The sequence below is a fragment of the Thalia democratica genome, chromosome 3 (genome assembly GCF_965202585.1).
Source record: "Thalia democratica chromosome 3, ktThaDemo2.hap1.1, whole genome shotgun sequence".
Lineage (NCBI taxonomy): Eukaryota > Metazoa > Chordata > Thaliacea > Salpida > Salpidae > Thalia > Thalia democratica.
The window spans coordinates 53,138,846-53,164,508 of NC_139167.1; the positions used below are offsets into that span (position 1 = coordinate 53,138,846).

The following is a 25,663-nucleotide window of genomic DNA, read 5'->3' on the forward strand; positions in this document are numbered from 1 at the left end:
TTCTGAACCAAACTCATAAATGTAAAGATGTAAGAATGCAAATAACCATGTTTAAGATTTTTAAGTGACATATTTAAAGTAACATGTTTTACATATGAAAAACTCATACTACACAAAAACTTTTCAAATGCATGTTATTTTTGTTGTATCAACATTTACCATGATAGTTGTTCAAACTTGAAATGTAAACAAGCGTTGCATAAATATTTGTTTACTTTGTAAATGCATAGCACTACATTTTTGCATCGTGAAACGCTTAAATTGATTTTTTATTGAGTTATAAAGTATATTTAAAACTTAGTATTTATATCTTAACTCAAAAGATAATTATTTATGTTTATATTTTATAACTGTTTTATGAAATTTTTAAAAAATTAAAAAATAGTATACATATTTCTAGTATATAAATGTAAAAAAACAATTATATTTTTTGAAATGTAAATACCTTTTGCATAATAACTCTATACTTGTCTGTAAACGTTTTTTTGTTTTTATAGTGTTATTTTTTTAAAGGGGACGTTATGAAAAAAAGTTTGGCAAACTCTGATCTTTAGCGACAACTTTTTATTGTGAATTTAAAAACAACAATAAATGCAAATGAACCGAGCAAATATGCTAAACTTAATATAAAACTTTTATTCATATTTTAGGCGGCAGTTGTGTTCAAGAATTTATACTTTTAAGGTTTTAATTGATATGCACTTTTTAGATTAAAAATAAAACATGTATAGTGGAATTAAAAGGAACTAAAGGTTATGAATATGAAACAAAATTTGGCATTAAAACTATCTAATATACTATCAACTGTATAAATAGCGTTTAAAAGAAGTTGAAACGGTAGTAAAAACTTAAAGTGGGCAAAGATTTTTGTTTAAAGATAGCAACTAAAAAATAGCTTTATTATATGAGTTAGATATAAAAAATACCTAGATTTAAACCAAATTAATATTGCAGATTAAATTTATTTTAAATTTGTTGAGTATAATAAAAAATTCACAAATGAAAAAGCTTTATTAGTTTACTTTCCTTAAAGAAGAAAAAAAACATTTTTTTAGGACTGACACTTATGTTTAACTGCAATATAAGTTTAAATTTGAGTAAATTGATTCATTTTTTATATTTTACTATAAAGATGCATAATCGTACTGAAAACACTTAAAAACATTTTCAAACCCAATATAGATAAACAACTAAAAGCAGCGAACATAATTTAATAGGTTTTGATTTGAACATCAGTAACTTAATTACAACAGTTTATACTCAATAAATAATTTTTTTGATATATCTTGCAAAGATAGTAATCAAGAAATATTTTTCCAATTTCCAGGTAATGGAAAACCAAAGCTGTCTAAACAGTCAACATCAATTGACGAATCCCGATAAATTTGTTGGTATAAAGATGCCAGTTTTTCGTTCGACCACAATCTCAGAACAGATGTTTTTGATATTTGTTTATTCCTAAAAGAATAAAAGTTTTTTTTTAAATAACTTATACAACACAAAATACTTTTGTAATACTGCTGAGTTTTTTAATAAATCAGCACATGTCCATAGCAGTTTCATGTATCTAAATAATTTCACAGTGTATACAGTTGCTATTTGGCTGCAGTGTGAAAGATAAGTGTCACTTTTTAAAGCAAAGTGGTTATAAAAGAAGCATCCCTAAATCTATTGGATCTAAAACTTAAGTTTTTTTTTTGCATTTTATTGTCAGTACTATACGCGTGACGATTGCTATAATTATAGAAACCATAGGATTTAAAAAGGCTTAATTTATGGTTCCTTTTTTCTTCAGATGAAGTGTTTAAAACATTTAATATATATATATATATATATATAGAAACATCGCCAAACTACAATTGTTATAAAAGTTTAAAAATCAAAATTTCTGTTCACTATTATAATAAACTGTAATTTACTGACGATCACATGAAATTTTACATTCCATGTGTGAAACAGCTGTATAAATTATAGTTTTTATATAATTAGATAAATATTTAGCTCCAATTTAATTTGTCGAGCACTATCGATCATAACTTTTTATAAAACCTTTAATGTATATATATAGATATATATATATATGACATATTATGCTTTTTAAAATAATTTTTCTTATAATTTTCTCTTTATTTTCAATAAATTTTATACGATTGAAATCAATTAATAAACAATAAAAGACGTATACTTAAACAATTGAGTATTATATAATCAAGCTTGAACAATTTTTTTATCTATTGACGAGTGGAAGTTTTTTAAAGTTTTAAAAGTTAAACTTTAAATTAAATAAAGAAAAATTCAAACCCGTAAGTAAGTGCCAAAAGAGCTTGAAGAGTTTTTGTAGAAATTTTACTTTTGCAAACTTCAAGTTTTACTTGAGGATAATAATGCAAGTAGGCGATGCACATTTCGTCTTTCAAGCCCATTCCTCCCAATGTTGCTTCCTTGCGTGTTGTTGTGTCATAAAAGCACTTTACATTTATGACATCACCCTAGAATTTAATATATTGTTATCGTTTTTTTATAATTGACAAAAACTATTATAAATTATTTTTATCATGAAGTTATTTTAAATATTATAATGTGCTTATATAAGAAAAAATAAATTATCAGATTGTTATTTAATGCATAAATCGCAATTGATAGCAAAAGATAATTATCATAATTAGCTAAGATATTATAAACGATAGTTTTAGATATTACGAACGTTTAAAAACACAATTCATAAATTCACTTAAAAGTATTTGACTGTTTTAAAGTTTAACAACTTTAACTATTTAAATTTCTTATAACTTATACTTGTTTTAAATATTTAAATGTAACAAAATTAAGGTATTCTGATTAGTAGGTAATGTTAAACTTTTTATTTATAACTTCTTCAAAATTTGTTTTACTTAAAGTTCAATTTTCATTAGCTTTTTGTTTTCTTTTTTAACATGTTTTTGCACTAACATACAATCAACTGTAAAACCGTTTATAACAATCGTACTTAAGTACAAATACTTATACTACTAAAAAAAATTATTTTAGAAAACATTTGTTGATCGAGTTTATAGTACTAAAAAGTTTAGAAGTTTAATCACTAAGTTTAAACGTTTATAATTTAAAATTATATAACTGATAAAATAAACAAAAGATACAAGCATGTTAGGATTTCATTGTTAATTTGATTTTTAAGCTTCAGTTGTCTTATACTTGATAAAATAATTAATACTTTACAATAAGCTTAAAAACACTGTTTTTGTACTTTATTGTAAAATTAAAACACTTAATGAAAATAGTAAAGTTATTTTCAGCAAGCTCTTTTTTTAGTTTTTACTGTGATTCCCAAAAACTACATATTACGAATTCTAAGTATACAAAAAATATGATAGAGTTATTATTAGATACTTTTAAACTTTCCATAAAAGATTTTTTTAAGAGCTAGACTACTTTAATTACTTTAATAATTTGTTTTCGTATTATTAAAAATAAAACACTAACTTTTAATTTTTTGAATATACATTTTTTCATAATTTGAAAAAAGTCTAATAACTTTTCAATTCTTAAGTATTACATTTAATTATTCAAAATTCTTAAGCTAACTTTTTGTTAGATATTTGAAAAAAAAAATAAACCGGTAGTATTGATACGAGAGGTGATATTTTTTCTATTGGTTCGTGCCAAGTTGAATAGTTTCTGTCCAGTAAAATATCGAAATATTTGTCTCCTCTTTTCACTTCAACCTTCATTTTCTTTCCCGCTAAGTGACTATGAAGCTGGCCCAACACCACTTTGATGCCCCCTTGCGGCAAACCCTGAAAAAAAGGTAAATTAGATTATAAACTTAATTGACCAGGAAGGCTGAGTAAAAACTATATTTTTCAAATGTTAAACTTTTTTTTGAAAAATTGAATAACTATTTTAAGTAACCAAGCTGCCTTGAAATCTTAACAAGGTCTACGTATAAAATCCGAGCGAACCTTTTTTGTGCACGCCGCCGGACAGATTCCGTTCCAAACAAAACTTTTTTGATTCTGGGGAATACCCATCGATGGCGTGTAAATTTTACCCACTTCCAAAATTCCTATGTTGTAAGGCCGTCTGGTACTGGTCAGGGAGAATTTGAAGCCAGAAAAGTCAACAATATCTCCGAGAAGGTCAGGATTGTTGTAATGCACTTCAAGACGCAAGAACCTGTCTTTTGGGAGAAACAATCCGGCTTCGTTTGGATACTTTACAGGCTTCTGTAATAAAACGAGAAATTGTGAATAAAATTTCTAAAGACTTTGAAAACAAGATACTTTATTTACTTAGTAAGTGTGACTTAAGTATTTAAAGAATAACTTATTTGTAAAACGAGTATTTAAAGATTATATTTTAAATTTTAAAAATAAATAGCATAAAACTAATTATAAAAAAGGTTTAGCGACCGTAGTTAATCTTTTATAAGTATAGTAAGTAGAAAGCATATGAACTATAAAAATTAATATTCATGATTGACTGGCTTTGAAACTTGGAAATAAATGTACTTCTTACATAAATATAAAAAGTTTGTGCTAGGACGTGTAATTCAAAGATAAAACACAAGAATGAAGCAAAGTATAAATACAATTAACAGTGTAGATGAAACTTAAAGCTACTGCTAAAAGTTAGCCAACTAGTTTATTTAATTGATTTTTTTTGTATATTTAATATAAAATTATAGCTCACCCCGGAATTTTGCGCCCACGCGGCGATCACGTGGTTACATTTATTCTTTACAGCATCGCACGATCCTTCATATGGTTTGTTGACTTCTTCGTTGCAAAGAAACACCTGAATTAAGGTAAGTGCAATTTTTTTAAAATGAAGACACTTATTGTGTCTAGTCTATAATTTGTACCATAATTCAAAAACTTTTTAGTTTTGTAAAGACAAAATCCCAAGTTTTAGATCAAAAATAAATTTTTCTACACTCTACAGCCCATAAACAATCCACATATAATTTATACAAATTAAACATTTACTAACTTGTTTTCAAAGTAAGTTTAATACATTTTACTTACCTCCATGTGGTGAATATACTTTTTGTTTTTTGAAGGACTAAAGAACGCAGTGTAGCCAGAAATTTGTCTGTCATGGTTGATACTTACACGTTTAATTTTGCACCAGTATGTTGTCGCTTGTTTTGGTACAACGAATTTTTGCTTAAACAAAAGCTCACTTTCTTTGTTCGGATAGGAAAGTGCAAGTTTGAATATAAAAAACAAAATTAAAATCATTTGTGTCTATATGGTGTTACATGAAAAAGTATTTGTACTGTTAGCAAGTAAAACACTAAAAGATGGATGAAATATGGTTTGTATTAAAAAAAAAACTACAGAAACGTTTTTTAAAGTTTAAAAAAACTAGATTATTTTATTTTACTTTTGTTTAAAAAAAACTAGCTATGCATGCAAAAAAATATTTACAAAAGTTAATAAAAATAAGCAAATGTTTTAAACTTGTAGAGTAGTTACAAAGAAGTTGTAAAGCTGAAAAAACAAAAAAAAAACTATACTTTTACTATACTACTATTATAATAACAAAACTTTGAATGTTTGTTGGTCTTATTTTACAAATATACTACTAACACTTAAAAATATTAAAGAGCAACTATCTGTAGTAAATATTCATATAAAAATTTTTTTTTATAAAAGTAAAACTCAAAAAAAACTAGTTTTACATAAAAAATTATAAAAAACTGCATAATTATTCTGGTTCAAACATGTTCAATTACACAAATATATACTTTATACAAATTTTTCTTTGTTTTAAATAGAATGACTTCAATAGAATTTTTAAAGAAGAAAAATGTATTTGAAAATATTTTTATAACCTAATTTATCTGTGTAAGTTACGCCAAGCAGCTTTGTTTCATACGACGCTTATCGAATTATTTTTCTTACTCTGTAACAAACGTCAATAACTTTGAGTTTCTCAAAACCAGAATATCTTAAAATAGTTTTTGTTGTACTGCAAAAAGCTTCGCTTAGAACTTAAGTTAATATTACAATTTTTTTATTAAATCTAAATACTTTTACTTTTTGGCAAAAAGAAATTTAGTTTCAAAGTACTTTTTGCTACTTAATAATAGACTGAAAACCACATGACACGATCTAACTTTGTTTTGAATCGTTTGTTTATAATATTTTTTAATGATTTTCGAATTGCTGTAATAATCACGCAAAAATACATGCATTTGAAAAGTCTTAACCTTTTTTTAGATAACACCAAGATAAAATAAAATTTATTAATACGATATTTCCGATAAAAAGAAGACAAAGTATTACGTTTTCCCTACAATTTTTTTATGTTGTCAAGTTCAGTAAAAATAAGCACCGTAGGCCTTTTTTATTAAATGACCTGTTGTTTATTTTATTAAAGTTTAGCAATTTTGTAAGCTCTTTTCTAGGTTATTCGTACATGAGCTTTTCTTAATTTCATATTCTATTTTTTTATTAAAACGTTTTAGCCTCAATTTCTTTTTTAACTTGTTGCAAACTTATAATTAGTTAATTAGGAAGAACACCTAGCGTCGTTACTTTAAAATTAATTCGTTCTTGTATACTGTATTTTGTTTGAAATTTAATTAACTTAAATTGATTTTAAACAAACAGAAGTTTATTAACTGACTATTAATCGTTTTTTTTTTTAGAAAAATTAATTTTATATTCAAAATTAAGCTAGTTTAGAAAACTTACAAGTATTTATGTGAATAAGTATTAATAAAGTCATAAATATTTTTAAAAAAATGAAATATATCATTACTTAAAAAATACGTTTTGATGTTATAAATTATCAACTAATAACCTTTGTAAAAAATTGATAAAAAGACATTAGTAAAATAATGTCCATACATAGCTGAAATTACTTACAATAAAAACATATTGTATAGAAACAACATGGTTTTAATGTTAGCAACTTCAAACTTCACTTAATCTAAAAAAGGATTAGGTTAACTTATATTTTAAAGCTTAGTGTTGCAAAAAATTTTCAATTTTAAAATAACTATTCTAACTAAAATAATCAAACCTTTGATGAGCGAAATATTTATCTTAGACTTTTAGTACAGTTAATTTATAAAATTTTTATGAAAAAGTTATTGTATGTGTTTACTTAAAGGTTTATTACGTAAAACTAAAGCGTAGGTAAGCTTATATGTAAACAGAAAAAACTTTTATGAATAGTTACAATATGGGAAAGTCACAAGTTATACTTTATTGTCATTTAAGTCTAGCAGCTAGATTTTAAATATAACTATTTAAATTGACATTTCAAAACTAAGTTTAAGATTAATAATATATACTATATTTAGTTGCTTTGAGCTTTATTATATTCGTAAACATTAAGGGTTAACCTTTAAGATAGTCGTCACCCAAAAAAAAATTACTAAATAAGAGTTGATACTCATTTGTTAATCATATTTCGTAAATATCTAATAATTTCAGTTTGCATAAAACTTAATATTTTTTGGAGAACATCAAATTTTAACAGTTAAAACCTTTGCTAAAATTTTTTAATTTGTTGATTGTCAGAAATATTATTGGTTTATCAAGTTATGGTTGTTTTAAGTTATGTTAGATTTTTATTTTTACTTTAGATTTTTAATATCGCTTCCTTAAAAGTGATATTTTATAGAGTTTACAAAAAGTTTTTGTTTATTTTCTAGTTGAAAAATATTGAAGATATTTTTATTCTTTATAGTCTGTTCTAGTATAATGCTTTTAATTTAGGTTAAGTATTGTATGAAGTTTTATTTATTTAAGTTATATGTATTTTGTCACTGTATAAGAGTATTTTAATTTCATTATAATTATTTAAAATTTTATTTATTTTAACTCATTTACAATTCGCGCAGCTTGTTATAAAAAATCAAAAAAGTTTTAAGTACAAACTGGAGGAAACTTATTAAAGTATGACTGACGGGTAATCAAATAAATATTTCAAGTATTATTTTATTAGTCCATTAGCAATATAAAAATGATAAATTTGGACAAAGCTTAAATTTTGAAATAAGTTAATTTATTGAAAAGTGTCATTTGATTAAGTTTTTCAGTTTTGAATTATGTTCATAATTTTTATTTAATTTTTTTTTACCTTTTCAAGTTTTGTAAATTTCTTTGTTAAAAGCTTCTATAAACAAAAATGTTTCAAAAAATTGATAGTATTCAAAAATATAATAAAAAGTTAAAAATTTAGTTTTAGCAATGTTTAATATCTTTAAATGATGCTGTTAGAATGTAGATAAGTGAAATTTTTGTGCTTTTTTTATTATTACAATTAATAAAGTTCTTTTACAAACTATAAATAAAACTCAGACAAAAACCTCAAACGAAGAACAATAACTAAGTTTTTAAAAATTCATAAATATACTATAATGTTATCTTTAGAGAGAAAAGCTGAAGTATTTAATGAAATATTTTGACTAGAAGTTTTTAAAATTGGTACTCTATAAGTATTTGTTCCTAAATTGTAGTATGATCTTCATAATAACACTTCCAACAATGTTTAGATTGTTGATTTTTAACATCAGCAAATTTAGCTAAAGTGTTTAAGCTAATATTTTGATATTTTTAGCACATAAACTAACATAATTTTTATCCTAACTGTTTTTAATACTTTAAATTAAATACATTTACTTTAAACTCCGTTATAGTTAAGCCATAATTTTCAAAACTTTACTTTTCAGAAACACAAAATGGTATTACGCCGGAAGAAACACCGGATGGTGGGAATATGACGTCACAAGCATTAAAACAATAGAAAAAGCTTGGCGAGACAAAAAGTCGTCGGTGGTGCTGGCAATCTTGGGCAACACGTACATGGTCGATTTCGCCACCATGAAGCAGCAATCTCTCATGAACGGAGGTGGGGGGTTGAAGAGGAGGGTTTGCAGGGGAAGCAAGGGTTTGAGGCTGATCAAAGGCGTGGCTGGCAAGAAGAAAACTTCCTGTCACTCCATGGTCACAAGATCGAAAGCGAAAAATGTTTGAACTATTTTTTTAGTATTAAAATTTATTAATTTATGAAATTCAAACAAAAGTTTAATTTTAAAGTGAGGTAATTTACTTTAAATAAGTTTTAGAAACAGATCACAATACTAAGTTTCCAGTTTTAAATAGTTTTATCAATTCTGTGTATAAAGGATTTTTTTTTATATTTACATTTAAAACTAGCTACTTTTATTAATAAAAAGTTTAAAACAATACATAGTACTAAACTTATCGATAAATGAACAATACAATTTGTATTTACTTATACAGATTAACTATTTGAATTTTTATTTGATACTTTACAGTCAAGTTTTTATCAATGTTTAATCCAAAATATACAAAAGTAATTTTTTTTATTATGATGCTATGTAAGTTAATTTTATGATAAATAATTGTTCTAAGAGCTTAAAGAAAAAGTAGAACTTTGCATTTTAATATTTATTTAAACGTCCTAGGTTGATTATAGACGTATGCAATAAAAAAAAATATTTGAAAAAAAAATTTACTCCAAAAAAAAGGCTGAATTATTTCATTTTAGTTTGTTTAAGAAATTTGTAATTTATACTTTTATAAAATTTTAATTAAGTACTTTACGAATGGTGTAGAAAGATACTATCTTAATCAACTTTTATAAATACTAAGAAAATATTATGGACTACTTTTAATTTAGTGTTACTGTTTTTGATGTGTTTACAACATCCTAAATTTATAAAATTTTTACAACTACAATACCTATCAAACTAAAACTATTTTATTCCACAAACTACTAGTTTAAGTCTAAAAGCTAATAAGTAGCGCAAAATTATGTAGCTAAACAAATCTAGAAGTCTTTTGTTTTGAATTTTCAACTTGTATTCTCGTCATGCATATACTTAAAAAAAATAATTCACTAGTAATAGAAAATACTGTAGTTTACTCTAAAGTAAAGTTAATTGAATAACTAGTTTTTTTTTTGTATACAAATTAAAGAATGTAGTTTTTGTAGTCTTTTTATCGAAAATACTTTATTTATTAAAATTTAAAAAAAAAACTTCTTAGTTCAGATAATTAATAATATTAAGAAACATAAGATTTAAAAAGATAAGAAAAAGCGTATGTAATAAACTTTTAAAATTGTATGTTTATTTTTATTGTTGAAAGCCCTTTATTTTTAAAACTGATGAGATTTTAATGACGTTTAACATTTGAGCCGCCTTATTTTGAACTTATCTTTGAAAAAAAAAATTAACTACAACTTAGAAATTAAATAGTAGTAAAGTAATTGTAAACTATAATACCATAGTTTACTAACTTAACTTAAAGTCTTTTAGCTCCATATTAAAAGTTCATTTTATATTTTTGATTTGCTTAGTTATTTTTAAGTTAGTTATTAAGCTTTTACATTGAGACTATAATAAATGTTGATTTGTATTGTCATTTTGTTTTTTATCAGTATTTCAACTAATTTTTTAATTAAAAAATTTACTTTTTACGACTTTTAGATATATTTATTCTGAAATTTTTATTTTAAGCACTTACGAGCTCTTTGAGTGAAACTTAGCTAGCCGAATAAAATTATAAAAATAAGAAAAAAATAAGTTGTTTTTATATAGATATATAGTTTACTGCTTAGTATTCATTATAAATTATTAAAAATCTTTCTAGTATTTTTGAATAAGTTAGTACATACATTTTTTATTATATGTATAATCTATAAGCAAAAATTAACAAACATTCAGTTTTAATGTGTTCTTTTGAAATAACTTTGGATAAAATATTCTAAAAATTCATTTTAATATGAATTTGAATATTTCTAAACATTTTTTTTATTTCAACGCCTTTAAAACTAAATTTATTTCTAAGTTTACTTATAGTTTCTTTAAATTACTTACCAATGAATAAGTTATTTTGTACATTTAAAACATTTATTTATATTCCAGTAAAGATAGGTGTCTTTTATCACAAAAGCAAGAACCATACAAAGACTGAAAAATAAATGTTAAAGTTCAATAACTGTACGTATAAAACAAACTGTAGAAAATTCAATACTTTAAGAAAACATAAACTTTATGATACATCGAGACTAAAATTACGTATCTATTTATTAAAAGGTAATCTAGAACAGTGTTAATTTTAAGATAGAATAACTAGATAGTATTTATAAAACAAATAAAACTAGTATTTGTAAAGGTATTGGGAAGATTTTTTACAGAGGATATAACTTTAAACTAATTTTAAATATTAATAAGTTTAAGAGCTTATTAAAAGTTAAATTGTTACTTAACATATCAAAACGTCTATTTAATATTTAGCAAAAAAGTTTTATTATATTAATACAGAAACAACTTTTATAAACTTACTACCTATGTTCTTTCAATAACTAACTGCGATCAATTAAGAAAAAATTTTCGTAATGGTAATACAAATAAAAAAAAGTTTACTTAATTCGGTCTATATAACTTTTATATTTTTAAAGTATCTGCTTTCACTACTTACTTCTTAATAGTTTATACATTTAAACACAGTTGTCAATTATGAATTCCTTTTTTTTAGTAAAACATAATTTCTCGGTCTGTTTGAATTTTATGTTTTTTATCTATTTTACACACAAAGTGTGTTATTTAACCTCAGGAGATGCCAAACTGCGGTACGCTATTTTTCAAAATAAAAGATGTAAACCGGAATTTCCAAAATAGGCCATTTTATAAAATTAGGAAATCATAAGCTGCTAAGTTGGAGGACATAAATTGAAACTTACATTAGATATTCTGGAGTTGATGATGAAAAGCAAAAGTAAGATTCTTGGCATATGTTAGGGTAGTTTTTTTTTTTAGAAATCTCATTGGAGGGGCTCATTGCTTTTTTAGTTGACTAACTAATTCAATTAGCTGATGATAAGTTCAACAACTTAGACCATCTTCACTAAACTAATAAGTAACTAAATCTCTTTGTAGGCCTTAAAATTACTACTAGTTTAAAAAAAATAAAAAGTAAGCTTAAAACATATGCTTCACAAAACAACTATAGTACTTTGTGCAATGACCTTAATAAATACAAAGATATTTAGTTTTAGAAACAAAGTTAAGTGTTGTAACAGTTGAAAAAAGTTTACAAGAAAAAAACTTTAGTTGTACATATGAGTCTTGCATCGTCGTAATTTATTTCGGAGTATGCTTTATTAGAATTCAAATATATTTCGTTTGAAAAACAACCTAAAAACACTATGTTTAACAATAATTAACTAAACAGCAACTACATCTAAATTATTTTCGTTAAATTAATTCTTATTTTAATGTTCCACTCACTACAGAAACTTTATGATTATTTTAAAGATTTATACATATCTTAGTTAGATCATAGTTTGTTGCTAAAGACTTACATTAATAGGAGTACTTTACTTATATTAGTAGTAGTGTTCAACCAATAAAACTTAGTACTTGTTTAAATATAACTTTAGAAGTAAATAGAAAAATGTGTGACTAGTAAAAAAGACATATAGAGGTACTTGTGAATGATGCTTTTTGGAAGCAAATTTGAACAGAATCAATTGTCATGTAAAAAAAAAACTCACACACCTCTGTACATTTTACTATAATACCTATCACTGTCAGTTTTGTTTTTTTTTTTGTCGATGTTTTCCAGTCTAATTTGAAAAACCTAGTAATTCTTTTTCTTATTTAATTCTTAATAGTAACTGAAGTCATTTGCTTTTACAACTCGATAATCTTCCTAGTTTGTAAATCGTTTTTATTTTACTCCATCCAAGTTGATTTCTTTTGGACTGGTCACATCAAAAATAAAATAGTACTGTACCTTCACAATAAATTAAATTTAACAAGTTGCAATTATCTTAGCTGCTATAAATTAGTTTACTACATCATCAGCTCGATATGATGGCTACAGATACTTAGTAGCATCAAATTAATAAAAGCATCTGTTAGAAAAAAGTTTAGATATACTTATCTAACATTATCAAGTTATTTAACAACTTTTTAATATTTAAAATATTAATATAAAGTTATGCTACAAACAATAAAATTGTTTTTTTGGAATATTATTTTCAATTAGTTTATTGTAGAACTTTTTTATTATAGAGCACAATTATTGACACAACTAATATTATTTGTTAGACACGGAAAATGCTTAAAATAAGCCGAATAATCAAGGATGTCGGGAAATTATTTAATTAATTCCCATGAATTTTTAAACTTCGTCAGTTTTATATGTAAGTCTATTCTAAATTGACTTAAGCCCTTCTGCCGTCCAGGTAAATATTAAATTTCAGTTAAGATGATGTTAATCAATTTTCTCTAAATTTTCCACTATATTTTAACTGGAGGATCATGAAAAAAATTATGAAAATTAATAAAATGAACCTTATATCTATGTTTAATTAAAAACTTTAATCTGTGTAACATTCTAATTCTATTTAGCTTCTTTATGCGGAGAATTAAAAAAGCAATGGCTTCCCCCAACGAGATTTCTAAAAAACTTTTAAATAAATAAAGAATTTTTGTTCTTAATCAACAACTCCAGAATATCTAATGTAAGTTTTAAATTGGGCCCACCACCTTTGCAGCTTATGTCCTACTAATTTTCTATAATGGCCCGCTTTAGGAAACACTAGTTTACACCGTTTATTTGAAAATCAAAGATTACATAACTGACTTGTGCTAAAAATACACTAGATATGAATTACTTTTTAAATATCAACCTCTATCAATAATTATTATCTAGCTTGGCACAAGTTAATTAGCATAAACATATGAAACAGTTAATTCGTTAGTCAGAAATATCGAAAAACGCAACTTTCAAGTAAAAAATTGTATTGTAAGTTTATGAGAACGATAAAAATGTCGAAAACACAATCGAACACAACCATAAAAATTAACTAGACAAAGAAATTCTAATGTTCATATCCCAACTTTACAGAATGAAACTTTTGAATAATGAAAAAGGTTAGTGGAAGATTATTTTGATGTTAGTTGCATATTGATGCTAACTAAATTTAAAGACCAGTTAAAAAGAATGTTTTGTATCATATTTCAGCATATCTATTAAATATATATTAGTAGAAACGCTCTACGAAATTAGAAGCATTTTCTGTGGACGATGGAAGGACCGCTTTCGTCGTACTCCTGTTTAGAAATCCACATTTGCTGGAATGTGGACAGCGATGCGAGGATGGAGCCTCCGATCCACACGGAGTACTTTCTCTCAGGAGGTGCGATTATCTTGATCTTCATCGTGGAAGGAGCCAGGGAGGCTATTTCCTTCTGCATCCTGTCGCCGATGCCTGCGCACCAATGAAAATTTGTTATTATGAAATATCCTATTTTTATATAACTTAAAAGTCTTAACGAAAGTTTTTTTACTCAAAAAAAAATTGCTTTGCTAATACCTGCACAATTGAAAACTTAGTTTTAATTATGAACATTCCTTCTTTTTTTTATTCAACTCCATAAAATTACAAAAGGTTTGTTGGTAACTGAAAAAAAAATATACCACAAGAGATACTCTAAATAACCAAATGCAGGCTAAACTAATATAACTAGCAGGTATTTTTAATAAAGAATGAACTGGTGTACAAACCAGGGAACATGGTGGTTCCTCCCGACAGGACGGCGTTAGCGTAAAGATCTTTCCTTATGTCGACGTCGCACTTCATGATGGAGTTGTACGTGGTTTCGTGAACTCCCGAAGACTCCATTCCCAACATGGACGGTTGGAACATGGCTTCCGGGCATCTGAACCTTTCATTTCCAATCGTGATCACCTGTAAATCAAAAATAAGTTTTATTTTTTTCAATTTTAATTTAATTTATTTGGATCCTTTCGTACATCTAGGTATAGTATTAAGTTAATCTTATTTGTATGTTAATAAAAAAAACACATGTTTTAAGATTATTATGGAAAGTTTAAACTTTGGGAAAACTAACAAATAAGTTAGTAGCAGCTTAAAAAAGAACATAATATCATTTTAATTTAACATACTTGTCCGTCTGGAAGCTCATAGCTTTTCTCCAAGCTGCTGCTAGTAGCCGCAGTGGCAAGTTCCTGGTCATAATCGAGTGCTACGTAGCACAATTTCTCCTTTATGTCACGAACTATTTCACGTTCGGCTAAAAAACAGAGGCAATTGACTATCATGAGATCATTATTAGACAAGTATTTAATTAGAAAAAAAAGGAAAGCTTATTATTTTTGTAGAGAAACTGCATCAAAACAAATACTAACCTGTGGTAGTGAAGTTGTAACCTCTCTCTGTAAGGATCTTCATGAGGTAGTCAGTGAGATCTCTACCGGCTAGATCCTGACGAAGGATAGCGTGAGGAAGTGCATACCCTTCATAAATTGGTACTGTATGTGACACACCATCACCAGAATCAAACACAATTCCTGTTTAGTTATGAAAAAAATTTAAAAACACTAACTAATTTCAGAAAAATAATCAAACTAATCAATAGTAAAAATTTATAATAATAACTTATAGCTAAAAGAAAATCAAGACTAAGAAGCTAAAACTTATACATTGTCTATATAATTTTTAAAATTAGAAACCTGTTGTGCGACCAGAGGCATATAAAGACAAAACAGCTTGAATGGCAACATACATGGCTGGGGTGTTGAAAGTTTCAAACATTATTTGTGTCATTTTTTCTCTGTTTGCCTTAAATAAATTTTATATTTTTTTTCAATTTGTTTTTAGTTTGAAACAACAATTACTTTTAAATGTGATAAACTTTTTGTTATTGCTGAAGAGGTTCAGCAAAACTTTATTTAGGTTAAAAACTATACAAAAAAAAATTAATAATACAACTGAGAGAAGAGCAATATAATCTTGTATGATTTAAACATTAACAAATACAAACTTTGGGGTTTAAAGGTGCTTCAGTTAATAGAACAGGATGTTCTTCAGGAGCAACTCGAAGTTCATTGTAGAAGGTGTGATGCCAAATTTTTTCCATGTCATCCCAATTTGTAACAACTCCATGCTCAATTGGATATCTTAAAGTGAGAATTCCTCTTTTACTTTGTGCTTCATCACCAACGTATGAGTCTTTTTGACCCATTCCAACCATAACTCCCTATTTTTTAAACAATGCAATAAAAAGAGTTGGAGCACAGTTATAATAAATTTTCGAGATTTTATTTTTTACAGTTGTAGTGTCCCCAACAAAAAATTTAGAATAATGAATAAGGTTGATGACATAAGTAATATAAAATATAGACTTCTGTCTATACAAAACTTTAGTAACTATAACAATGCACCATGGTATAAATACTAAGTATATCAAACTTTCGTACTTCAAACAAATTACAGTAATTATTATATAAAATTGAAGATAGAGGCAAATATTTATTAAATATTAATAAGTTTAATATCAAAAGTAGTCAAGTCAAGAAAATCTGGGTTAAAGTAAAACATCACAAAGTAAATGGTCCAATAAATAAAACATTTAAATTAATAAGTTAAAATTTGTAATAAAAATCAGTCTAGAAAATTTGAGCATAATTCTGTAAAAGGTAAGAAAATAAGCTTTAGCCTTACATAATAAGGTCAGGATAATTAACATAAGCATTTTTTGGAACTACTAAACCAATCCAAAAAAGAGAGAAGAAGAGAGAAGAAATAGAACCAAACTTTTGACATTCAAAGCATGTACATTAATGAAAAATTAAAACTTTTAAAATAATTTACAGATGTTACTTACTATTTATAAATATGTGTATTTAATATTCTAAAATATCTGTTTATCAGTAAGATAATTTTAATATAGTATTTATGTTATCATCATACTTGGTCATGCAGAGCCTCAATTAGACAATATAAACAAATTACCTGATGTTTAGGTCTACCAACAAGAGAAGGAAAAACAGCTCTAGGTGCATCATCACCAGCAAACCCTGCCTTGCACATTCCTGATCCATTGTCTACAACTAAAGCAGCTACATCATCTTCGGACATTTTTTATTTTGTATATTTCAGCTGTAATGCAACTGGAATAACACTCTTCTTATTTTTGAATAGTTTTGGAAAGTATAGTAAAAATTAAGTCTAAAACCTACTTACACTTATGAGATAATAATAACATAGTTTTAGTTTTATACAACACAAAATTTAAACTCTTGAGGCAAAAGGTTAGCCTGAGTGACTGAAGATTAACTTAGGTTAAACCAATATAGCTTGCGCTTGTAGGATAAGGCCACAGGGTAGAATGAATCACTTTTTGTGGATTTTTTTAAAACTGTTTTTTAATGTTTATAAAAATTTCAAGTAACTTTTGAGATATAAGCGATCAAAGTTGAGTTCTCAATTGGCTTAACTTATAAGCAATAGACTAAATCACTAAAATCTATTTACTCCATTAAATTTTTGATTAAATTTAAACAAATTGTAAAAAAACATCTTTTTTCACATATTAAAGTAACCAAAAAATTATTGTTATTGAATTTTAGTCATAAATTTTTCAAAAATTAACTTCCTACAAGTTGTTCATAAACTTTAAAAGGACATTTCATAAAAACTTATTAACTACTTTAAAAATGAAGAACTTATATTTATAGTGAATTTTTCATAACTTTAACATGACCACTAATATATTTTATTCCATACAGTTGAAGATTTCCTTTCACAAAACTGTTTATATCTCATAATTTTATTGAAAAACTGTTGGTCTATAAGAACCATCTTAAAGTTTCTACTTAAGTTCCAAATAAGTTAATTTTTGAAAAAAAAAATGCTGTAGTCCCAAGACCATAATTTAAAAAATAATAATACAAACTTAAAGCCTGAAAAACTTATTGTTAACCTAGCTTAAACATCTCTAAAATTTATCAAATAAGAAAATGATTTATTAAAAGCATAAATTAAAAAGTTAAAGTTATGAAAACTAGCTTTAGACTTTAAAGATGTTGCTTTGTAATTTTTTTCAAATACTTCAAACAAGCATGACTTATCTGCAGTGTGTAGTGTGATGTTATATTAAACCTAATTTTGCCACACAAATTATTACTAAGAGAGTTTTGCATTAACATGAATGCACAGTTGGTACTTTAAAACAAAAAATTTGTACATATCTACAAGTGTTATGTACCAAACATAACTATTAGCCAGCTTGTATAGTATATACTATTATTGTTTTACTTACTTCTATTACAAATGTACAATAACCTTTTGCAAATCTATGCACATTGCGTCCACAGCAAACGTATAAAATTAACAAGATTACATAAATAAAAAGTTGTAGCAAATTTTCCTACTATATATTATTCCATTTTTAGAAAATTCCTATTGCAAGAATTTCAAAATAAAATAAGTATTTTGTTAGCAGTTTCTTTTTAAATAGTTAGCTCTTGAAAATTTTTGATAATTAATAATGTTTTAATGCATTTTTTGAGAAATCTAAAGGTCATTTTGAGAGAGGTCACTGTATAATGAAAAAAATGTTAAATAAATTTAATTTATTTATCTCCTGCTGGAATGATGACCAATTTCTTAGTAGGGTGTCCTGATAAAACATTTTCTATTAAAGTCTTATTTTCACTTAATTAACCATGAAATCTGTTTATTTTTTAAGTTGAATAAAATTTAAAGTAGCCTAAGAGATAGTAACAATCAAAATTAGGAAACATGGGGTCTAAGTTTTTTTAATTATATTAGCATCTACTGAAAGTAGGATATATTTAAAAGAATGATAATTAGTTGGTATACCTTTGAGAGATAGCCAGTTGTGTAAAAATTAATGATAAAAACTTTATGGAGGAAATTTTACATTGCCAGTTCTCAAGTTTTAAAATAATCTACTAAAATATATCTTCCCTTTCATTTTTTAACCTATTAAACTTTAATTTTTAGAAATGTTTCTTGCACTACTAGAAAGAATTAAACAGTAAAAGATGAAAAAAATATGAGTTCTACGACAAAAACAAAAGATTAGCAATTTGTTTTTATCTAAATAAAATTATCCATCTTTCAACTAAAATAATTCTAACAACAAAATTGTTGTTTTTAAATTAAGATTAAACTGAGAAAGTTTCAGAAGGATTGCTCTAGAACTGTAGAAAATAGCTTTTTTATTAGTGATTTTCCACTATTTTACTTTGGTGATTCCATAAGGAACCTATAGTCCTCAGAATTTTTTTTACCCAGATATAAACTAATTTAGAAATTTACAAAACAGTAAAAAGTAAGTATATCTTCAAAATAATACCAACTAAAAAGGTGCTCTAACCCTCCCCCCATGGCCTTAACAGCTTTTCTTTCAAGACAAAAAAAACATTAGACTATTTCACTTAAATTCTATCTCTTTAGGTAGATGCCTTTACTTCAATGGAAATGTTTCTTGTACTTATAATAATTTTTTGCAGGAATCTGTAATTTAAAAATAAAAACAGTTTTTTTCACCTATTTTTAAGTTTTTTAAAGCTTGTTGCTATAAATTTTTTAATATCAGATAATGTTTAATACAGTGCTTCTGAACCTTTTTCTAGTGGCGGAACCCTTTTCCAAAGTTTAACTTTTCTGCGGAACCCCTAATTTTAATTTTACATAAAATGTAAATAATTTTTACATAAATTTTTAAATTTAGAAAGGCTTTGCGGAACCCCTGAGAGGCGTCGCGGAACCCCATTTCAGAAGCACTGGTTTAATATATATTTGAATGTATATTTAAATTATTATACAAGGGATAAAGATATTATAAGCAGATAAATAAAATGTAGTTTTATCTTAAAGGAAACTTATCATATATCCATTTGAACAATTTAAAAACAAAGAGATGTAGTTACCGCTCCAATTATAGTTATGGCAGATAGCTTGCTAGTCAAATTATCAGTAGTTTTAGGTTGTATTACATACTTGATTATAGTTCACTGTGGGTTCATAGAAATTTATTAAGACAAGCTTACATACTTATGTCAGTTTTGTCTTCCTTAAATAATTTAGTTGCACAACTGACAAAATAACTGACTGAATTAGTAGAAGAATATTAGATTGAACAACTAGAACTAACTAAAATACTCACTTAAAAATTGAGACACGTTAACTCAGTTGACTTACTTCCATAATACACCATTAAAGGCAACCAAGATTGAAAATATTACTTATTGTAAACTAAAATACAATTTGTAAATTTAAAGAATAACTTTATATATTTATATGAATTAATCCTTTATAACTTTATTTATAAATTTAAATATTAGTTTATATGAATTTATATCATGTTAAGCTATTATAAGTAAATTAGAGCGATAGAAATTGCGAAACTTATCGGACAGGAAAAAATCCAACTCCACAGGGTGACCCAACTAAGGCAAGAGAGTTTTTTGGTGTGCATTAGTTAGAAAGTTATTTACTTATTTGGTTATGTTGAGGTTTTAACAAAAGTGTAACCATATTTGGAAATAGTAGCTGTTGGTGCTTCTAAAATGAAATTTAAAATCAGAAAATAATGTTAAGAGCAGAGTATCAAAACAATTCAAAAGCTAGTATTTTGAAGCTGCTAAAGTTATAGATAATTATATACTAAATACCAACATAAAGTTAAACAAAACTATAAACATTGTTTTTTATTTATTTATTTTTTTTAAGAGTATGTCAACAAAAATAATTAAAAAAAGGAACTAATAACCACCGACTAACTTAATTATATCTTATATAACGCCATGTTGTTAAAAAATTCTTTTTTATTTTTAGTTAAGTTATTATCTTTTTGTCGATTTCCGAAACTTTTAGTTTAAAGTTTTTTAGTTTTAAATTAATTTACTTTACCAAAACACTAACTTTAATTTAAACTGCAGTTAAATTTCTACTGTTAATTAAAAAATTGTAATTTAATAACTTAAGTTAAAAAACTGCTTAAATTGTATTAAAAAATGGTTTTAGAATTCCTGTAAATACTTAGGTTTGTAATAAAATTTAAAGACTAGAATTACCAGCTATAATGTATACCACATCAGTATTTGTTATTATAGTGTAAAATTTTAAACAAAAGTTTTTTACAAAAGTTTAATAAAAACAAATATAAATCAAAAATACATATTTGGTTATTACCGTTTTTATTTTTTCGTATAAATTTAGGAAGTTATGTTAAAGACTTAACTATAATTTATAAATAAAGTATTACATCTAGTTGTGATTAAAATTCTTATACGAAATTAGAAAAAAAAAAAAAGTTTGGTAATTTTTATCTCAAATTTTTTTTAGTGCTATAAAAAAATAGTAAAATTTAAATTTAAAAAATTTTCAATTCTTAAATTTATTACACTACATGAAATCAATATAAAATACTTTAAGCAGTAAAATAAACAATTACAAGCGTTTTATATTCAAATTAAACAAAAGTTACATATCTATAGTAGTAAAATTATAAATAGCAACTTTTATGTTATTTGTTTTCAATCTATAAAATACTTAAACTCAAAAACAAAATAAAGACTTCTTTTTTTTAATTTTAAAAAACTAAAAATAATTTCTTTTCATTTACAATTTTTTATAGTGTTTTGACGTTTTCAGGAATAAAAGACAAATAAAAGGCTATAGTTTTTGCTTAAAAGGTTTAGTCATACTATTTCATTCATCAGATCAAAAGCTCTCGAAGACTAAAACCCATGTATTGTTTTTGTTGAAACTTGTCAGTTATTTGCAATTAAAAAAGCTTACAGTCGTCAGTCTCACGGTCACGGCACACGTAAGTCGAGACTTTGGTCTGACAGACTTACGCAATTGCTTTCTTTTATTACAAAGTATTTTTAAAATAAGGCACTTTTACAAATAAAAAACCTCTAAATGGTTCTTCAGTCCATTCATTATAACAAGTTATTTAAAATTTTTCTTGGTAGAATATTAGAACTTTTTTCCGAATCGAAATTACTCTACTAAAATTAGAGTACTTGATTTTCGGTTTAAAACTGATAAAGTTTTTAAAAATTCTGTCAAATACCTCTCAGTCTCTTCCATGCGTATTAATACCAAACTATTTTTTTCTTGCAACAACTAAATTATGGTAGTTATGACAACAAACCATATTTGGCTTTGATGACCATTTGTTAGCATTAAAATCATATGATTCTACAGTATTTAATTTGCTGCGATATCTATTAATCCATCCACCTGAAACTACAATATTTCCTTCTAATACGGTACAGCCAGAATTTTTTTTTTGTCATTCTTGCAACTTCTTTTCATTTTTAATTTGTTGTAACAAATTGAAGCAATAATTAAGATTATTCCAAGCATTATAGACACCATTTTGAATAACTCCAAAAATATAAATAAGTTGTCCATGATAGCACAAGCAGAATAGCATCTACGATCATCAATAATGTCAGCAACTTTAATCCAGGTTTTGTTATTAGGTGAATATTTTACAACAGACGTTATCAAGTCAGAATTAGCATCGACACCCCCAAAAAAGTAAACTTTTCTTTTTGTGCAAACTAAATATGAACAGTAATACTAACTAGTCAAGGTCGGATTAACTTTCATGTTATTTAATTTTTTATTTGTTTAACATTCTTTACTACTTTAAAACAAGTTTCCTTAAAACCACAACAAATTATTGTATCAAACTTTTCTTGGTAGCAATACCTAGATGTATAGTATCTGTTTGGCTTAATTTGAAGAAAATTGTCCTTGCTTGCTATTATTTCTTTTACTACATAAACAAAATTACTTTTTTCTGTGAATGATAAAATATTATTTATAACACATCAATGCACAATCAGAAATTAAAGGAAAACGGAGCTGTTAGTACCAAATATTTTGCATATTTACTACGTTCTTCATTTTTGTGTTCAACCAATTACTTGCTGCTTCAAATACTTCAATTTTAGAGTGAATAATTTAGTTCTGAGGGATTTAATGTTCATATAATGATAATTTTAGTAAAACGTTCATTGGTAATGTCTTACTTAAAAACAGTTGAGATAAAAAAAGCGCTAATCATTTAAAATAGTCATAATTAAGTGTATTGAAATAAGTTAATATTTTTTTCTACAGTGACTATTAGAAAATTGAAGGTTTTTAAAATTTACAATCGGGAATATTTGTATATATTATCATAATATAAGAAATTTAGAGAAAAAACAACAACTTCTGAGAACACAGCAAACTAAGAATATTGAAGAAAAATATTAAAAAATATATACTATAGTTAGCTAAAACTGCTGTTGAAGTAAAAATTCCAAAAAAAGAACATTTTTTCAAAGGGGCACACTATAAAATTCAAACCTTAATCCAATGGGTTTTTATTTTAGTTAAAGGCATAGGAGCGTTCTCGAGATTTAAAAAAAATCTTAGTTAGCTTCTTTAAAGATAAGGAATAAATTGGATCTAAAGTTTGGACATTTTTTTGAAAATTGCAAAAACTGCTAATCGAGCTTAGTTAACGCTCGTTAAAAAATCTGTCAAAAATTTAACGTGTTTTTACAACTTCGCTAAACTCTACAACTTATCAAGTCTCGCGGAAACAACTCAAAACTACTTACAACATTGCTATACAACAGTATTTTAGACTCAAAGTTTCTTAAAACTAGGTTTTAAACTAGTTGCAAATGTACTTTCAAAACTCAGAACTAAACACTCACTCTGAAATTGAAGTATTTAATGCAGCAAGTAGTTGATTGAAACACAAAAAAGAAGAACGTAGTAAAAAAATGATTGTCTTTATGTACTAAAAGAAACAAAAGCAAGAAAAGACAATTTTCTTCAAAGTAAGCCAAACAGATACTGTACATCTAAGTATTGTAAGCAAGAAAAGTTAGATATAATATTTTTTTTGAGGTTTTGAAGAAACTTGTTTTAAAGTAGCAAATAATGTTAAACAAATCCAAAAAAGAAATTAAACTATAATAAAACCTCAATTAATATAAACATTTTTCTTACAACAACTAGTAACCAGTATCGTTCACTTTTAGCTTGTACAAAAATAAAATTTACTTAGTTGGGGGTGTTGATGCTAGTTTTGACTTGATAACGTCTGTTGTAAAATATTCACCTGGATTAAAATTGCCGGACAACCAAAACCTGGATTAAAGTTGCTGATATGATTGATGATTGCAGATGTTATTCTGCTTGTGCATTCATGGACAACTTATTTATTTTTGAAGGTACGCTAAAGGGTGTCTTTTATACAGTGGTAACTCTTAAGTCTTCTTACAGTTTGATACTACAAATAGAATATTGAAAGAAGTTGCAAGAATGAAAGAAAAAAGAAAACGTTCTGGCTGTGCTGTATTTGAAGGAAATATCGTGCTTTTTGGTGAAAGGTATGATATTGATTTTAATAGCTTGAACACTGTAAAATCATATAACGTCATTGCTAACAAATGGTCGTTAATGCCAAATATGGTTAATCGTCATTACTACAAGAGTTTAGAGTTGTTGCAAGAAATAAGTTGTTTGCTATTAATACGGATAAAGGAGACTGTGAGGTATTTGACATAACTTGTAAAAAATTGTCTTTTTATACTGAAATTAAATACAACAAATTAAGTAATATCGTTTTGATTGGAAATAAGGTTCTAATATTCTACAGAGAAACATCTTCAATAGTTTTTTATGATGTTGATAAAAGTGATTGGTCTGAAGAACCTTTTGAAGTAAAAAAGTTTTAGAGGTTTTTTATGTTAAAAGTACCTTGTTAATAGAATACTTTGTAATAAAAATTCAATTTATTTACGATTTCACAAAAGTTTTAAATATTATAGAAAAGACGTAACTTAAAAAACGTTTTATTTAGTTCGTATTAACAAATAAAGATTTAAGCTTGTTTTCCACAGTTAAGAAAAATTTATACATAAATATTAGATACTAAAAATATTTAAGTTATTATACTTTTAATATTTTTGTTTTATTTAAAAATAAGTCGCTTATAACTGAAGCTTTTATCTTGATTCTAAATACGTAATAAATTAAAGAACTAAAAAACCTCAAAATACTGAAATTTTATTATTAATGTATATAATATAAAAATAATTAGGTAAAAAATTATTAAAAACTATTTAAATTTAGTTGGTTTTTTATAAAAATAAACGTACTGTACTATTTAGTTGGTTATCTTATTAGTTAATTATCTAAATTGTAAAAGTTTTTAGCTTATATTTATACAAAAAAAAACTAATATAAATCGATATTTAAGTTTTTCTTTTTAATTTTAAACGTCATACAAATTCTAAAAATATAGGTCAAAAATACTTAGTAGTAGTGCCACAATTATAAGATTTTTATTTTGTTAAGATTGTTTTAAATAACTTAGTAAAAAGTTTATTTTTAACAACTAATATTGTTAAACACTATATTGTTTAACTATTTTTAAAGTATTTAAATTCCTTTTTTTTTTTTGCAAAGTACTAAATTTTTTAAAAAGTAACGCATATTTCTTTGTATTAAATTAATAACACAGTTTACGGAGTTTCAAAAAAAAAAGGAGTACAGTAATTTTCTCTTGGGAGTCAAAAAACGTTTTGTTCAAAATGCAACTTTTATCTCATACTGCTTAAGTACACAATCCCTATTAAGTACGCACTTTTTGGACTGTGTTTTGTTAGCCTACTCAAGAGGAAGGTTACTAAATTATACAATAAAGTTAACAGTTCGTAATTATTTTTTATAATCCTTTACGTTGTTGTATTAATCTCTGAATATATTTCATTTGAGTTAAAATTTTATTAACCGATTGTATATGGTA

General features: G+C 25.4%; 2 protein-coding genes across 2 annotated transcripts; both read right to left on the minus strand.

The window, feature by feature from the left end:
• Positions 1-1,301: 1,301 nt before the first annotated feature.
• Positions 1,302-5,030, minus strand: LOC145832401 (tyramine beta-hydroxylase-like). The gene is made up of 6 exons (XM_082939718.1): positions 5,025-5,030; positions 4,690-4,794; positions 3,960-4,223; positions 3,615-3,794; positions 2,302-2,489; positions 1,302-1,458 (listed from the first exon to the last, which is right to left on the minus strand). The coding sequence occupies exons 1-6, from the start codon at positions 5,028-5,030 to the stop codon at positions 1,302-1,304; spliced, it is 900 nt and encodes a 299-aa protein (XP_082795844.1).
• Positions 5,031-14,062: 9,032 nt separating this feature from the next.
• Positions 14,063-16,941, minus strand: LOC145831605 (actin, cytoplasmic-like). The gene is made up of 7 exons (XM_082938910.1): positions 16,816-16,941; positions 15,845-16,060; positions 15,534-15,642; positions 15,210-15,371; positions 14,967-15,094; positions 14,565-14,748; positions 14,063-14,268 (listed from the first exon to the last, which is right to left on the minus strand). Exons 1-7 carry the CDS (start codon positions 16,939-16,941, stop codon positions 14,063-14,065), a joined length of 1,131 nt encoding a protein of 376 aa, XP_082795036.1.
• Positions 16,942-25,663: the final 8,722 nt, after the last annotated feature.

Excerpts from the sequence above, each read along its gene's own strand:
- LOC145831605 (XM_082938910.1), bottom strand. The coding sequence starts at position 16,941 with ATGTCCGAAGATGATGTAGCTGCTTTAGTTGTAGACAATGGATCAGGA. Across the intron at positions 15,372-15,533 it reads TGCCTCTGGTCGCACAACAG|GAATTGTGTTTGATTCTGGT; the intron begins GTTTCTAATTTT and ends ATAACTAAACAG. Across the intron at positions 14,269-14,564 it reads AGGAACCACCATGTTCCCTG|GCATCGGCGACAGGATGCAG; the intron begins GTTTGTACACCA and ends ATTGGTGCGCAG.
- LOC145832401 (XM_082939718.1), bottom strand. Across the intron at positions 4,224-4,689 it reads CGTGGGCGCAAAATTCCGGG|AAGCCTGTAAAGTATCCAAA; the intron begins GTGAGCTATAAT and ends GTTTTATTACAG. Across the intron at positions 3,795-3,959 it reads CGGCGGCGTGCACAAAAAAG|GGTTTGCCGCAAGGGGGCAT; the intron begins GTTCGCTCGGAT and ends CCTTTTTTTCAG.